Source organism: Hyposmocoma kahamanoa, unplaced genomic scaffold (assembly GCF_003589595.1).
Source record: "Hyposmocoma kahamanoa isolate Upper Pololo Valley unplaced genomic scaffold, ASM358959v1 116, whole genome shotgun sequence".
Lineage (NCBI taxonomy): Eukaryota > Metazoa > Arthropoda > Insecta > Lepidoptera > Cosmopterigidae > Hyposmocoma > Hyposmocoma kahamanoa.
In genome coordinates, this window is record NW_020653391.1 from 5648128 (window position 1) to 5665874 (window position 17747).

The 17747-nt window shown below is 36.1% G+C and overlaps 1 protein-coding gene across 3 annotated transcripts in view; it reads right to left on the reverse strand.

The window, feature by feature from the left end:
- LOC113239765 (glutathione synthetase-like) overlaps window positions 1-16767 on the reverse strand; it is a 53249-nt gene extending 36482 nt beyond the window's left edge. Inside the window, exons 1-4 of one of the 3 annotated variants that reach the window (XM_026476876.1) lie at window positions 16532-16767; window positions 10482-10577; window positions 9906-10022; window positions 6181-6330 (exon numbers count right to left, since the gene is read on the reverse strand). In XM_026476876.1, the coding sequence (XP_026332661.1) occupies window positions 6181-6330; window positions 9906-10022; window positions 10482-10577; window positions 16532-16678 (510 nt within the window). In that variant the 5' untranslated portion in view covers window positions 16679-16767. Of the gene's footprint in view, window positions 1-6160; window positions 6331-9905; window positions 10023-10481; window positions 10578-16531 lie in introns of all 3 variants that reach the window. The other 2 variants (XM_026476874.1, XM_026476875.1) reach the window with 2 other exon arrangements.
- Between the last annotated feature and the right edge of the window lie 980 nt (window positions 16768-17747).

The following is a 17747-nucleotide window of genomic DNA, read 5'->3' on the forward strand; positions in this document are numbered from 1 at the left end:
TGAGAAAGGTAACCTCCCTGTTTATTTATCTTCTCACATTTGTGGTGTTTTTGCAGTTTTGCAACTAGGCATTTTCTGCATTTTCGACTGATGTTTAACGGCCGGGCGCGTTCTGAAGCGTAGCAGCGGCAACTAAACATTAATAGCTTACTTGGGCACGCGAAGTATGTACACTTGCAATGTCTATTTAGATATAATGTCTGTGGTTACGACTGTATTTGGGTTCATATGCGAAATGTCAATAAGTAAAAAGAAATAATTTTTAGGATTTTGACCTCAGACTGTTCAACAGCTACCACAATTTCAATATCCTCCAAATCCCAAAATTCGAATAAGTAAGCGAGTTTTGTGGCATTTTTTGGGGTATTTATAATACTACATAATCCAATTTTTCAATCAAGCAATCAATCAGCCTATTGCAGTCCACTGCTGGACATAAGCCTCTCCAAGTGTACGCCATAGTGCCCGATGGGTGATCGGTTTTCCGCATCCAACCACAACTCACGACCTTCTTCAGATCGTCGGTCCACCTTGCGGGGGGACGTCCTACATTACGTTTGCCGAGACGTGGTCTCCACTCGACAACCCGTGTACTCATCGCTCATCGGTTTTGCGACAGATGTGGCCAGCCCACTGCCACTTCAGCTTGCTACATTTCTGGACGATGTCCACAACTTTAGTCTTATGACGGATAACTTCGCTCCGGTCTTTGTCACTTAACGAGATACCCAGCACAGACCTTTTCGTAGCTCGCTGAGCGACGTGTAGTCTGTGAGCCAGTTTGACCGTCATATTCCACGTCTCGGCTCCGTAAGTCATGACCGGTAGGACGCATAGGTTGTAAACCCTGGTCTTCAGGCACTGTGTGAGTGGTGACGAGAAGACATGACGCAGTTTCCTAAATGCTGCCTAACCCAGCTGCACTCTCCTAGCTATTTCACGCTCTAAGTTGTCTCTGCCTAGTTGCAGGGTTTGCCCGAGGTAGACATATTCTCGGACAACTTCGAGCGTTTCGCCATTAATCGAAACCGGCTCGGGGATGACGAGCTCATTGAACAAGACCTTAGCCTTGTCCAAATTCATCCGAAGACCGACCGATAATGAGGCAGCATTAAGACTGTTCAGCATTTTCTGCAGTTCCTGCAGCGATTCTGCCACTGTAACGATGTCGTCGGCAAAGCGAAGGTGTGTGAGATTTTCGCCATTGACATTGATGCCCAATGCGGTCCAATCAAGTGTCGTGAAGACGTCCTCCAAAGCGTTTGAGAACAGTTTCGGAGAGACAACATCTCACAGTCTGACGCCTCTGTGCAACTGAATGGGTCTTGTCTTGTTGCTTTGTACTTAGACGGACATCGTGGCCTTGCTGTACAGATTTCTCAACACCTCTACGTACCGTCAATCGACTTGGCATAGCTGCAAGGATTCCAGAACAGCCCAGGTTTCGATGGGGTCGAAGGCTTTCTCGTAGTGCGCAAATGCTAGACACTGTCGCTAATTATACTCTTCAGACTTCTGTATAATCTGCCGAACAGTGTGTATGTGGTGCACGGTGCTATAGCCTTTTCGAAACCCTGCCTGTTCTGGTGGCTGGAAAGCGTCAAATCTTCCGGCGAGACGATTTGTGAAGACTCTCGAAAACAGCTTATAGACGTGGCTCGGGAGCGCGATAGGTCTGCAGTACTTTCATACCCAAGTCCGGGTCCACCAGCAACGCCCGTGAAGGCGTATCACTGGTGGATGGCTTGGTCCGAACGCCCGCAGTAAACTGGTCATGCCGTCGAGCCCGTAGTCTCCCCGGAAAACCCTATCTCTCGGGTCAGTAGATAGGGACTCACTATTAGGGACAGACTAAAGAGGAATGTTAATTAATTAAACATAAAAAAGTGTAACTCCCATGACTGACTTGACATTGGCAAAATTCTTCAAGAGAAGCCAGATACTTAAAAATAGAATAGTAATAATTCAAGCTTAGAATCGGAATTTGATTCTGCGTGAAATAATAATATGTAGTAAAGTAATCCAAAGTAATATTATATTAAACGCGAAAGTAACTTTGTCTGTTACGTTTTCGCGCCCAAACCCCTGAACCATATTTGATGAATTTTAGTATAGAGATAGGTGGGACCTATGAGAAGACACATTACAAGTTTGTTTCTTTTCATTTACCATTACCTATTATCCAGCAACATGTATTAATAGGTATCATAAATGATATCTCAATAGGTATTTTACTACTTTAACTTTATAGTAATTGGCCAGGTAAGTATTACTTCTACATAACCTAATCACATACTTAACTAAATTCTAATTACACAGCCCGGCCGTGGGCAAAGGTAGCCTAAATAATAAGTATTGACAAAAATGTTCTTTACATCTGCTATCATTGGTTGCTATGTTACGTACGTTAGTAATAACGATTTGTTATTAAACATTCTATGTTGAATTTTGCTAGAGTATAGTTATTGGGCGAATAATCAAGTATATAACTAGAAATAGAGACGAAATGTTATTTAATTTGCTTGAAAACTATTCTGCTAAATCATTACGGTGACAACTGCGCTCCGATTGGCCAGCCCGAATTTGAAACAATTGGCGGGTGTCGACAATTATTTCAGTTCAAATCGACCAGTTTAACTTGAGCTTTGCCATAATGGACGAAACTTAAAAATTACACATTTAATCACTGATGAAACGTAATTCCGTTTGTTTTGTAATGTTTGCTGTTTTTCCCATACCACCGAATGGAACCGCCCCCCATAATTAGAGATATTATCTTTATTACAATAAATACAGAATATTTTTTGGAATATACGGAGACCTACGGTCAGATGTTGGCGCTGTACTATTTCAGCTTTCTAATTTGTGATTTCAGTGCAAACGAGAGTTGATATTTTAAAGTGATATAAGGCCCATTTGCTTGATGCGTTGCCAGGGATGGATGATCCTTATTTCGTCTCTATTTCTGGTTATATACTCGATGGCGAATAATAACTTAGTAACAGACCAATGCAATCTAGGGCATTTTCCAAAACGCCCAGTCTCGAGTATTATTGTACGTACGAATAGGTACGTATGTATAGAACATTCAATTGACCTATACAAAACTGGTACTGGTAAGATACAAATATGTTTCCCTTATTAATTAGCAATGTTTATGTGTACACATCCCTGCGTACATGTGGTTTGATTTCTACAGTAAACTTCAAGATTTGTTGTAAATATCAATTCCACAAAGTGATAGTTATGCTAATCCCTTTGATGAAAGTAGTTATCGTGAATTACACAATGAATATTAACAGAAAACACAATTGAACTATAAAAAAAAATTACCGAGTTAGTTCTGTAATGGCAGTTGTATAAATAGAATCATAATATTATTTAAAGCGCACAGTGTAAAAATTATAATTTGACATATAGAGTTCTTAGGTTTTCGCGATTGTTATACAGAAAATGAAAGTATTTTTCCGGATTTAAATCCACCTCAGTCAACCGTGACCATAGGACCTGTAAAGGGCCCGAAACGTTGGTTTGTTTGAAAAAACAAATATACGCGACTTAAATCCGGAAAAACAATTTCATTTCGTATTGAGAAACAGAATTTGAAAAAAATACAGTACAGAGTACTAAAAAACCGACCTAAAAAGTCATTCATCCCCTAGTTTGCCACCCTTACAGGTGGAATATTTTCTTCAAATTTAAACGGGACTACTTCTGAGGTATCCTCTTTCCAACAAAAAAAGAATCATCTAAATCGGTTCACGATTTCCGCAGTCATCGCGTAAAATACATAAAAAAAACAGTCGAATTGAGAACCTTCGCCTTTTTTTGACGTCGGTTAAAAATTTAAAATTATAAGATTAATTTGAATATATATTTTTTTTAATTTATAAAGACCTTAAACACAGCTCAAGTCATTCTGAGTAATTTTAAAGGTGGTTGAAATAACTGCGTAACAATTATACAAAAAGTGTTAGATAGTAAAACGAAACCTTTTATTTTTGGTAAATTTATTTTAAAAAGTTGTTTATGATGTCAGTAATAGTATAGGCCTATAGTCCTAATACTATAGTCCTGCAAGCTGTTTAATACTTTACAAATAACCCTGTCCGTATACGAGATTTTTTTAAGTATTATTTTGATATGTACCCTATTTATGAATAACAAATATTTTTTTGTGGGTTGATTTTATATATATATAAAATATATATATATGTATATATGTGTATATATATATAATTTATATTGATATTCACATTTCATTTTGGCTTAAGTAACGTTCAAAAGAAAAACCGCTTATTTTCGACTCGGGCGGTGTTATCTGCTAAGCGACGACGTGGAAGCATGGAAGCTTTAAGTTGACAAATGGGGAGACCCAGATTTTGCAGAATTTACTTTATAATTTCTTGCTTAGATTTAGGCAAAGTTCGTTTAATAAATCTCAGGGTCGTATTCCAAAACTCTACTCAATGCTCAAGTCAGGACTTGAGCAGACTTGAGTATGATTTAAAGCACTGGAAATACGACTCTAATGGCAAGGACCTGAGTATGATTTTCAGAGCTCGCTGCAATACTCAAGTCCTGACTTGAGTATGACTTGAACATTGAGTAGAGTTCTAGAATACGACTCTCAGTCTAAGAAGGAAAGGAGGAGTTATTTCTTGAACGGGGAGTATGACTATTCTATCGCCTTGTCTTAGGTGGATTGGGACAAAACATATAGCGTTTGTTTTTTAACCGATTTAAAAAAAAGAGTTGGTTCTAAATTCGACTGTGTTTGTTTGTGTGTAATAGTAAAGTTTAAGTGTAATGTTTTTTTTATATGTATGTTTCGCGATAAATGTATGTGAACCGATTTTGATGATTCTTTGTTGGGAAGAGGGTACCTCAGATGTGTGCCAATTAAATTTGATGAAAGTATTCAGTAAGTAATTTGATGAAGTGGCTTAAATACTAGGTAGGGGATGAATGACTTTTGAGGTCGGTTTTTTAGTATTCTGTACTGAGATTATTTAAAATTTAGTTAACTGCTGGTCACACAATTTGTTGGTATGATATTTTTTATGGAAAAAAAAAGGCAAACAAAATGGTCCTAAAAAAAAATCGTTTATTATTATTTTTTTAAATAAGTTCAACAAAAATATTAAAGCCCGCTATACGCAGGGCAGTTTGTTGGAAAGTAATTACCGCGTAAAATTACGGAAATGTCTTTAATATAATTATATTACAAAATAAAATCTTTTCACTTTTTACAATGTGCGCTATAAGTTACTCTATGTAGCACCTTATTATAATAAGACATCCGTTATATCCGACTTGACCTTTGTCACACTTAGCATCTTCCAATTAATTAATAAATAATCTATAAGATCTAAGAAACTAAGAAAGTTTTTATGTTGAACGTAATATTGGACATTTTTGATATAGACGAAAATGTTGTAAATATCGTCATGGTATAGTCATTTATTTTGGTACTTAACTAAATGTAAACAATCTTGAGATGTCTATTTAATGAAATTATACAATTATAAAATTATTTCTACTTACCTTCAAATACAAATAATTAGCTTCATATGAAATTGCATGCTTATTTTTATACCTATTAATTTGTAAACTATATGTTTCAATAAAAAGATGTATCAAGATTGTTTACATTAAGTACCTAAACAAATGGACTATAGAGGCGCGGTAAAAGGAAGTAGGATGTATTATTTATGAATTTATATAGGCTTAAAAGAGACAAGAGTATGTGGACATTCAAGTATGCTCTTAAAATTGGTCAATGGCGGCGAGTGGAAAAGTGACATACTTTTTAACAAAGTCGTCAATCAAATTTAACTCCGGATCAGTGAGAATATTGAACATACTGTTTAAAACTACACCTCGAATTCATTGGTTTGAAAGCATTTTACACGTATAGATAAAATTGACCTTTGCTTCTTTTTATAATGTCATAGACGATGTGATATTTCAACATCTCATATAACTATTTTTAAATGGGCACTATCGCCGCTATGGGTAAGGTAATTTTACATAAAAAATTATATGATTTGCCGAACGGGTATACCATGACTAATTTTCTCATATAACATGTAACTTCTTAAAATGCCAAGTGTCACAAGAGGTGTTAGTCATTAACCATTTTCCAACGATCATCTACCTCTGTATCTCTCTGGAAACGGGCCCGAGGTGTCCGAAGCCCGAAGCGATGCTGTTGATCTCCACTTGCTTCCAAGAACAGTACGGTGTGTGTTTGTCGCATTGGCTTTCCCCGTGCTGACACCGCGACTCGAGCATGATGTCCGAGCGCAGCATGCCCAATGATAGCGGCTGATTTCAACAAATCAACCACCTTGCTTACTGTCTAAATTCTAATTTACAATGAACCAGTAGGAGGGTCAAGACCGACAGAGTCCAAACATTTAATTGATATAAGGCAGTGTTTCAGTGTAGGTAGTTACTAAACATTCCAAGTCTACGGCCTTACTTCCGAACTCCGTTTGTTCCAGCTACTAGATCAAAGTAAATCAACCTTTATGTCGTTCGTGCGTGTCTTTTTCAAAATCGATTCGGATCTTAGAATGTGAATAGTATTGTGCCTGGCAAGTTAAAGAAAGCTCGCCATATAGGTTTTTAAATTTCATAGTTACTAAAGTATGTCTTTTTACGATTTTCCCCATACTCCAGAACGGTTAAATTGTTAGCGGAAGTCGTCAGATTTGAGGACAGACTTCTACAATACCATATTTTCGCCTCTTTGTGAAATATGTGAAATATAGGGAGAAAAATAAAAAATCATACGGAAATGAAAACATTTACAAAAACCAATATCTTCTACTGACGCTTATTATATTGGAGTTTATATGTCGACACACGACTGACGAAACTGGCAACACTATTAGTGAATCGCATGATTATAACAAATATGCAATTTGCAATTACACCGAAATATTACAATATTTGTTAAAGCAGATATCAAAATTATTTATACATAGTGTATGTTCCAAATATAAAAATGGCATTCATGCACAAATGTTCACCTTGTATATTATGTATTTATTGTCTCGCGTGATAAATAATTAATAAATAATATTTGTCGCCTATTTATATGTAACGATAATTTGGGTTGACAGATAGGAATCACCGTAACCACCGAAAGTTACAGTCGTGCGATAATTTATCATTCTCAGTGGTACCAATGGTCGGAACAGGGTGTTTCAAATGAGTAGATAAATGTCTACATATAGACACAAGGAGTGACATAGAGTGGTTAAAACCACCAAACATTAATTAATTACATTTTTCGAATTTCCGGATTTCCGGAAATAGTTTAATTATTTAATTTTATTTGGGAAACAAATAATTTACAATTTGTATACAAGATTGTAGTACAAAAACTTGTATCTTAAACCAGCAAAGTTTCCACTGCTAAATATAACTTAAAAAACTGCATCGTAGGATAAAACTATTTAACTAAAAAGTTTAAAGTAATTCTAGTGGGGCCATGTAAAAAAATGCAGTAGATAACTAACTTTTCACGTACTACATTTTTTGTATATGGCGCCATTAGAATTACTTTGAAATCCAACTTCAGCTTCCGAGGTGAGTAGCTTTAGCTTACGATGCAGTAAAACTACTTCCGTCAGTAATTAATTAATATTTGGTGTTTTTAACCACTCTATGTCAATCCTTGTAGATATTTATCTACTCATTTGGAACACCTTGCTCCAATAATTGGTCATTACATTAAGGTGTGGCAAGTCAAAATTTTCACGTAGCTAATTAGCGAAATTGTACCCAATTTCTCCTGAAGACAACAAAATTATAATTGATTTGTTTAAAAAAGGCTGATAAAGAAAAGACAGATAAAGGCTGCTTTAACAAGCAGATCAAATTGTTATGTTTCAATACTGGAATTATTTTTCATAGTAGGAGGAGTATAAGTCTTCGAGTTTAGGAACGTTGACAGTTGTAAAATTCTATAACGACACCTTTATATTCAATTGGCGAAAGGTCATACTAACAACCTTGCAGTAATATCATAGACAACAACTTTTGTTCTATGACTTTTCATAATACTTATGTACGTATAAATTTACCAAAAATAAACTTTTAACTTTTTCTTGTACTATCTGACACTTTTTAGATCTATATTTGGTAGAATAAGTTCAAACCGTTTTACCATTTAGAACGATCTATTTAAATCTATTTATTTTTGTATGAAAGTAAAAAAAATCTGATGAATTATTAAGTCATGGAACTAAAGTTCTTGTTTATGTTAGTAATATAGTCCTGCGAGGTTTTCAGTGTTTTAAAAATTACCCTGGAGCGGAACTTATATTGTGTGTGTTATTATTGTTATTGTTAATTTGCCGTTAGATGGCATTGACCGTTTTGTATGAAATTCTGAATCGCGATGTTAAGATTTTCCTTCTGAAGGTTTTACTTCGCCGAACGGACCCTCCTTCGCCACGCACGGTGAACCTCGTTACTATCTACATAATTTATGTATTATGAACAGCTATTCAGATCAAATGTAAATAGATTATAATATTAAAAAAATAAACAAAAAGTAAACAATGGCCCTTACGCCGACAAGCACAGACTTATAGGAATGGATAATATAGCTTTTTCTGAATATCGTATCGAAACTATATATCAATATTCGAAATCGGATTTCAAAACTATATATTTTCTGAAACTATATATTCATGGATATAACCCGCGTGCGCGCTTCGTTGATACATTGCCGTTACTGATATTCGGAATCAGATTTCGAAACTATATATTAATGGATATAGTTTTACAAGAGCAATGAGGGCCAATGTTAGTATACAGTTTCAAAGACGCACAAAAAATGGTTTCGCATTGATATCCACTCAGTAAATATCTGATACGAAGTAATATCGGTATATAGTTAGGAAAATATATGATTTCGTGTTGGTAATCGCTCGGCTTGATTCGGCATCGCTATAAAATACGCGATGCGGAGCAATATCGATATACAGTTTCTAAGATACACGATATCGGATATTCGAAATTGCCACAATATATAGTTTCAATAACTATATACGATTTGTAACGCCCATTCCTACAGACTTATGACTTCTTATCCGTCTCTAGCTTTTCTTGTTATCATCATCAACACATTTATACGTCTCAATGCTGGGCTCGGGTGTCCTAACAGGCGAGGGTTTCGGCCATAGCCCGCTGCGTTGGCCCAAACAGGGTTGGGGACGTGTGGCGTCTACGCTATATAGTACAGGGATATGAAACAATATGTGTTTACTTCATGTACACGTGCGATACGTCCGCTCAAACCTCCTTCTAATATCGTAAAGGCGGGAACGGCGGGCCGCAGTGTAACTTATATTGTCTATTCTCTGTGGTACATTATGTGCATACACTACTGGACTTCACACGTTTGCGGAGGATTGTGACCCTTCTTGGGCGTGGTAGTTTCAGCACGGCGTTTTCCTTCACCGAAACAAGCTCAAGCAAAGCTCGAAAATTTCAAATTAGATTTCGTACATAAATTCTAAAAAAACTCCCACCTCGCGACTTACAATTATAATATTAATAACAAAAAGTTTGGGTATACCAAAATTTTTAATACACTGTTCGATAGTGTTAAAAAACTGTATAAATGACCCATTTTCGACATTTTGACCTTTACGCCAATTGTGTTTAAAGGTAACGATGTGTTTATTTCTAACCTATTATATTACCGAAAACCATTATGTAGGTGTCTAAGCACGGCAGGACGCGACTTGCGCGAAAGTACAAGTCGCGACAAATCACGTGCTTTATGTCGCTCTCGCGCAAGTCGCGTCCTATCCTGCTAGCCCTACTGATCTCTCGCAATGGTGCAAGGGCTGCATAATATGAGATAAATTATACAGTACCTGTGTAACTCCTTCCTCTCTAACTTTAGTCCATATATTATAAAGGCTGGCAGTGAACTCATCAACTTGTAGTGCATTTTGCAAAGTGTGTTGAAGGAACTCGTCATCGTGGGACACCTACGTAACAAATATCATTAATAAATTACAGTTACAATTAATATTTAACTGAGATAATAACCCCATTCCAGTGCATTCTTACAAAATAAGTTTAATATTAACTTTATGGGTCAGTACTGTGAACCATGGTCTCAACTCCGTATGACCTGTTCTCAGCAATTTACATTAAGAATATGACAAATTTCATAAAAAAAAGATTTTCAATTGGTACAAATATTTTTGGGCCAGTATATTACTAGCCGGTCAGTCGACCCAGAAAGGTATATGTTAGTTTTTTAACCAACATCCCGGTGAATAAGGCATTTTGCAAATAGGACGCTATTCTAGGAGCCATGTAAATATCACAGTAAAAATTGTGTAAATAAAAATGGTTAAATTTAGGGATGCGCGACTGAGAATTATTTCGATATCGTTACCAATTACTAATAATGAAACTAAATAAAAATAAAACCTACATACCTTGTGCATCAGTTCATTTAATATAGGCTGTAATTCGACAGCTTTGTTGAATTCTGTGCGAGGGAATGGCGAAGGCAGCAAAACAAAGGGTGCAATCTGCAATTAAAATCAAAATTAAATTTCAGTAATTACAATATAGGGACTACACACAGTTATACTTTGCACTAAACAAAGCAATTAGTCTCAAACAGTGAATAAAATTGGGAAATTAAACAGTATTAACGTCTACTGGTTTTTGGCATTGACTCGACGCGAATAAAGAGCTGTTACACACGGCGATTTTTAGCAGCGATGCAAACGCGATTAAAACGCGATGCAGTCGCTAATCGTCTACCTTTACACACACGCGCGCGCGACTTTAAGCAGCCATACAAACGCGATGCAAGCGGGCGATTGCGTAAATACAAACGCGTGGTTGCATCGCTACGCTTGAGATTTATAGGGGATTGCATCGATGTAATCGCAGTAATCGTGTAACCACTATTAGAAGTATTATACTAAATATTATACGATTTTCTGGCCTCTGAGGTCCACGCTTCAATGACTTTAGAGTGCGCAATATCCTCATGAGAGCGATGTAGGTGAACCTCTTAAAGTTGCGTTCCTTTTTACATTTCTACACGTCTCACCACTGCTTTAATGACAAGCAACTATAAGAATTCGTTTCCTAGAGTTACGTCTCAAAATCTGACTAGTTGAGTAAAACAGCACCAACATGTTTCAGAGTTAGCGACGCATTTGCTTTAATGTCGCAAATGTCTACATGCAGCAATTACCAATTCCCATCATGTGGATGATATGATTGTTAGCCAGTTGAAATCCCTACCATAAAACATACATTAAAAAAATTATACGAACCTTAAAACCAACGTTTGTTTTAAACCCACCCCCTAACCTCACCCACTCTCTCAACTACACACTCACTCACTCACCTACACACTCACTCACTCACCTACTCACTCACTCACCTACTCACTCACTCACCTACACACTCACTCACTCACCCACCCACTCAACCTCTCACCCACCCGCTCACTCACCCACTTAACCACCCACACACCCACGCACTCACCCACTCCTCACCCACTCACTCACCCATCCACTCCCCCGCCCACTCACTCACCCACTCACTCACCCATATGCCCTATAAATTTATCATAATTGTCAGTTTTAATTGTTAATTGCTAATCAAAAACATTGAAAAGATTGAAAATTGATAAATTGTTAATTGCAGATATAAATTAACGATTGATTAATTGTTAGTTGCGAGATTAATCAATTGTTAATTGCAGTTCTCGCAATCAACAAATTAATCAATTGTTAATTGCTGTTTCAATTAATTCATTGTCAATCTTTAATTGCCTGAACAATTAAATTTTGCCCAACACTGTTACAACTAAATACTTATTGTAAACCGTGGTTTACTGAAATTTAATGATATTATTACAAAATGTTTATTGTTCTCCGATCTAGACGATTTGATTTGCATAACTATTCAATCGATTATTACAAAAAAAGACTGTTGAAAATCGCATCAATATAAATCAATACAAAAAATCATTACATCATTTGCACTTGACCTGATTTTTCGATTTTTTTGATAGACTAGTTATGTGCATACTTAGTAGTGATAGTGAAAATCCACAGGATTGCAAGGTGGGTATTGTGTGGAGCAGCCCCTTTTTCGATTTAGTGCTACAAAAAATTTGGTACTACATAGAAATTTGTTGATTAGTATGGAAATTTCCGATTGATTAGAATGGAAGTTTCCGTCCACAATTTTGGGTAGAAATAGGTTAAAAACGGCCGCGTTAAAATTTCGGGTAAAAACCCGGTTAAAACCGGTTTGATTGGGTTTTAGCCCACTGCCTATCTCTACTAACAAAAACCAATTTTATATAGAATTTTGACAGAATATTACTATAGAAAACATAGTTATGTAAAATATATTATATAAACATAGTTATGTAAAATAAATAAAACGTGGAATAATCTCATTGACCTACCAACAAATGGACATCGGGTCTAATACAAAAACCACGAAAAAAATGTCCTAACTTAACCTATATAAACGTAGTGGCATGTAACGAAATATAAAAAACCAAAACATTTAATTAAAATTGTAACGTCATTGCAGTACTGCCTAATTTTGCTTGCAACAATTTAACGGCCCAAAAACACCATATTCAGCTTCTACTGGAAACTTAACAAAACACACCATATTTAGCTTCGACTGAAAATTACTTGAACACAAGAGTAGTGGAGTGGCCTTTCTCCTAAATACTAATTAATTTTTATATATACGAATTTTGTACAAATTCAATTAAAGATATAACAAATGGTTGGGCAGATACATACATACAAATATTACTACAAATGTGTAAAATAAGCGTGTACTATAAGAAATGTACCGATATTCCAACTAAATGTAAACACAAATATCCGTAATTCCGAAAACCGATTTATAATAAAACCGTTACGCTTTCAAGTAATTTTGATGCTTCTCATAAAGCCAAAATTAGCTTTTGTTTTGTAATATTCCTAAAAAAATACATTTGACATTGTGAAAATTCGAGCTAACGTTATTTCGGGCAAATGTATTTTCTGACTTCTGATAGGTAATCCCTAGCCGTAAAACGAGTACAACAATGTTTTGTTAGTTATCGCTAACGTTAAATAAAAAGTCATTTTAAAAATAAGATTAAAATCAACACGCCTCTATAGTTTCTTTGTTCCAAATATTTCAATCGCTTATGGTTCGAACAATTGAAAATTCCATCTTTTGCGCATGCAATGTGTAGAAAAAGGACAGTTAGCTATTACGATTATTTTGTGTGCTTTTGTAATTTGTATTTACGATTCATTTATATGTAAATTGAATACTATAAAACTGAACAAAATAACACTTTTAAATGAGAACTATGATAACACAATATATTTATTTAGTGAAAATATAATACAAAATCCTATTTTTGCACTTTACTGCAGTAATTTATACTAGTTATTATTAAATAGTACTGCATGATTGACAACCGCGCTGTCAGTCGAACAAACGAAGGCTGTTGCGCGATTGACGCTCTGTATGCGATTTTAACAGGTACAGGTGCGGACACTTTTTAACGCGAACCCGACGTCCATTTATTGGTAGGTCAATGAATAATCTGTTACAAATTAACGTGGATGCAATTATTGTGCTGGTATTTGTAAGGAACATTTGTTAGTTAAAATTTTAATTACATTTATTTCAAAGTATTTTTTTGTAAAAAAAATGTTTTTCCCAGTATAACTGTGATACCATCTCAGTCAGGCGTTTATTTGAGAAAAAAAAAGCGATTTAGCGAAAAAAATTGTTTAATTTCCAAAATCAAATATGTAACGCAATGAATCATTCTTATTCTCAATCTGTAACTCATAAAATGCAACAAAACAAATTCACTGTGCCTCAAGAAAATACCACATAAAAGTGACACATGATAGATAAATTGTAAAACTACAAATATCTCTACCAATATAATTAAGATAAGTTATCAGCATCAAGGAACAATAGTAGTATGATAATATCTAATATAATATAATGAACTTCTTATCCTCCTGTTATTTTTATTATTATCTATTTTAGACTCTCGCCTCTCCCAAGGCCATCAAGATTAATTATTATTATTTTGGTGGCTTCAGTGTGACCTTTGACTGATCTATTGTGATCACCACTAATTACATTGCTGAGCCCTGGCCGACCTCAGTGAAGAACTGAAGGAGTTTCCTGCCTCCGATATATTTAATGTCCTCTGGTTGTGGCATGTGCCTTCCCAGTATGGAACTTCGTATGCCTATCAGGGGGTAGCATTGGGTGAGTAGATGAACAGGAGTTTCATCCCCCTTGTGGCAGAATCTACATTCTCTATTCTCTCTCTGTCCTATAGTTGACAAGTGCTTGTTCAAGCAACAATGTATTGTTAAGGCTAGTGAGCATTCTTATGCCATTCAACGATAGAGTTTCTCTTCAGTGTTTGGCACTGTAGGCAGCTTTCAGGGCTTTCGAATGCTCAAGACCCTTGCTCTGTAGCCACACTTCTCGGAAGAGATGTGTGCTCTCATTGAACAGAGTGAGCTTTGTCAGGCTGTACGCTATCCCAATGATGGATTCAGGTCCAATAAAGGATTCCCTAGCAACAGCCTTTGCCAATTCATCCGCTGACGTGTTATCTTCAATGTCAGAATGGCCTGGAACCCAATGCAGGAACACTGAATTATTTTCCCTGAGAGTATTCAGTATATTTACATTCTCTACTACCCTCGATATTTGGGTGACTGAGGCTAGTTTATGACTAGAATTTATATAAATATACTTGTCAATGTAGCCTCTCTTAAGGTTCAAATCTGCACAAGTAATTATGGTGTACACTTCGGCCTGAAATATAAGAGACATATGTCTTCCCATATTCAGCTTGTAACTGAGGCTGAGTCTCACGCAGTGTATACCATAGCCAACATTGGGGGACCCAATTTAGTCATCAAGTCTTAAGCCCATTGGTATACCCTACCAGTCTACCCTAGTTGGACATTCTACCTGGTAGAGTTTGTTAAAGTTCTTACATATCTACACATCTTTTTGTTTGAGTAGCTTAACATCAGAAGTTATTCCCAAAACAGAATGTTCCAATTGATTGAAGAGAAGATTGAATCTTGAGCTGATCACAATGTCTGGGAGATCCATCTACTTCTTAACCTAGTGGTAAGCCTGTACATGCTGGTACTGGCCTCCCTCACTCAGTATGAAAAAATGCAGAGGGTCAAGTTCAGCAATGCTTTTAGGGCTGCCCCAGGTATGGTGGACATGACTCCAATTGCTAGCAGACATGCGAAGCGCTGTAGACTGCCCAACATAAAACTTATGGTCATATGGCTGATTTTATCACTCCAAGAAAGAGAGGCCTAAGTTACTATGGGCCTCACAATTGCCTTATATAAACCGAGTGGTCTTTGGGTTTAGACCCCAACTTATTCTCCTGGCTCTGTGTGTACACGGGGTGTTTAGTCCCTTTCCCAGGTTAATTGTAGTCTGCTGGGTCTTAGGAGGATAAATAAGTTGATTTCATTCAAAATAATTTTTTTTTTTTTTTTGATAGTATATTTTATTTAATTCAACTGATAATTGAGGAGCAATGGAACAAAAACCACACACGTAAACAAACCAAACACACGCCAAACAATACTTTTCATTAATTTGTACAAATAATTTACCCAACCCAAATATAAATCACGAAATCCGCTATAAAAATATGTTTCCAATGCATGGCTCAGAAGAATAGTGGCACTATCCCCAACTACATATGTCACATTTTCTTACATAATTGAATTATGCGTAACCAGCATTTGATTATGAATCTCCATTCTGGTAATTTAGTTGGCAAATCAAATCTGCGTAAATGTTGTGGCATCCAAATTAGCGCGATTTACGGGAATCTATTTGTTGTCAGTCCATAGACAACATAAATTAATGCTTACTGTGCAAGAACTAAGGCCATAGTTATTGAAATAACAAAGTAATAACATTTGAATCCCACTCCTGTGAAATCTGGTTTCGTGCAGATACGCACTTTTTACCAATGCTACATGCGCAGATTTGCACTATCCCTGACAATATCCATTCAATGAGACTAGATGAAGGAGGAATTTAAATTTATTGATTTTTGCTCTGAAGCTCCTTAATTACAAAAGTATATTGTTTCTAGTCTTTGAGTCTTTAACGTTTTTAGTCCTATATCAAGAAACCTTCAATTTCCTATTAATTAACGTTTAATACATTACATGTTACATGTCTATACGCAGGTAAAAGTACCTTCGGATTAGGCGTGATTCAGTTGTTCTTTTGGTGTGTATTTTTGATAGATATTTATTTGATGCATGCTTTAATCACCCTTATGTACCATGTCCCATAGATTGACATATAGGCATTGGTAATTATTATGTCTATTCAAGAAGTAAACAAACTTATACATTAAGATAATATAATTGGATAAAATAGTTTTTTCTCTGCTAAATTGACTCACCTGCATTGCATCTTTACTAAATTGTTTTTTGTCCCTCATGCCAACTCCATGCATTAGAGCCCAATCTTTCGCTTTCTCTACAACATTGATCAGAGCCCTGTGCTCTATCGGCATCGGAATACACGAAGCAAGCCTAGATTGCGACATTTTTACACACAATGCTAAAAAAATATTATGATTTTAAACTTTTAAATCACTATCTCTTGTGGAGAATAATGTACGCCTATTATGACTGTGGGTCAATTTCAAAGACACGATTATAATTTTTACACACTTTAACCCAAAGAAAGGATGGAAAGCAAATGCAAAAAACTTTGTGGAAAACTGATTCACTTCACTTCACTTTTTATTTTTATGGCTCCATCAATATGAGAACTGATGATTTTGCCAATGTCACAGTTGAAAGAAAAAAAAACGAAACAAAAAAAAAAAATTTTCGCTAAGCTCTAATAGGACATTAACCGGTGTTGGTAAGTTGGACTACGGGAGTACTCAGTTGAGAATGTAAAACAAAACAGCAAAACAATATTTATAAATATATGTTATTTAAGTGGATAAATTTACATAGAGTAACAATATGGGGGGAGAACACTAAAGTTAAGAGGTTGTTTATGTTAACGGGGCGGGGGAATTTTGGAGAAAGTAAGTTATAAAGTGGAACAGCAATATTAGGACAATTGAAAAAAATGTGTTCCAAGGTACCGTCTTCTAGGCCGCACTCGCACAGAGAGTGATCTCGAACTCTGATTTTACGCAAAAATACAGGTGTGCAAACATGGCCTAAGCGCAAACGAATAATAGTGGAAGTGATGTTTTTAGGCAAATCGCGACGTTTAAAAAACCAGGGTTTAGTGGGTAGATTTGGTTGGAGATTACCATAGTGTCTACCAACAGTTTGTCGTGATTCCTGCCAAAGGACCGACCAGGAGGCTAGCATTTGGGGTTTAGTCATGGCGAGCAGATCTCTGGGAAAGCACTTACAGTATTTGCACACGCCAATTCTTGTCGCATCCTTTGCAAAGGCGTCTACTGCTTCGTTGCCACTGATCCCAGTGTGACCGGGAATCCAGGCCAGAGTTACCTCAATTCCCGCACAATGACATCGGTACAGAGCTTCCTTAATTTGGAGGGTGATGGAGAAATTGTCTTTGGAATGAAACGGTAGCTTAATAATGTCTTGGAGGCAACTTAGTGAGTCTGAGAAAACCAAACATTT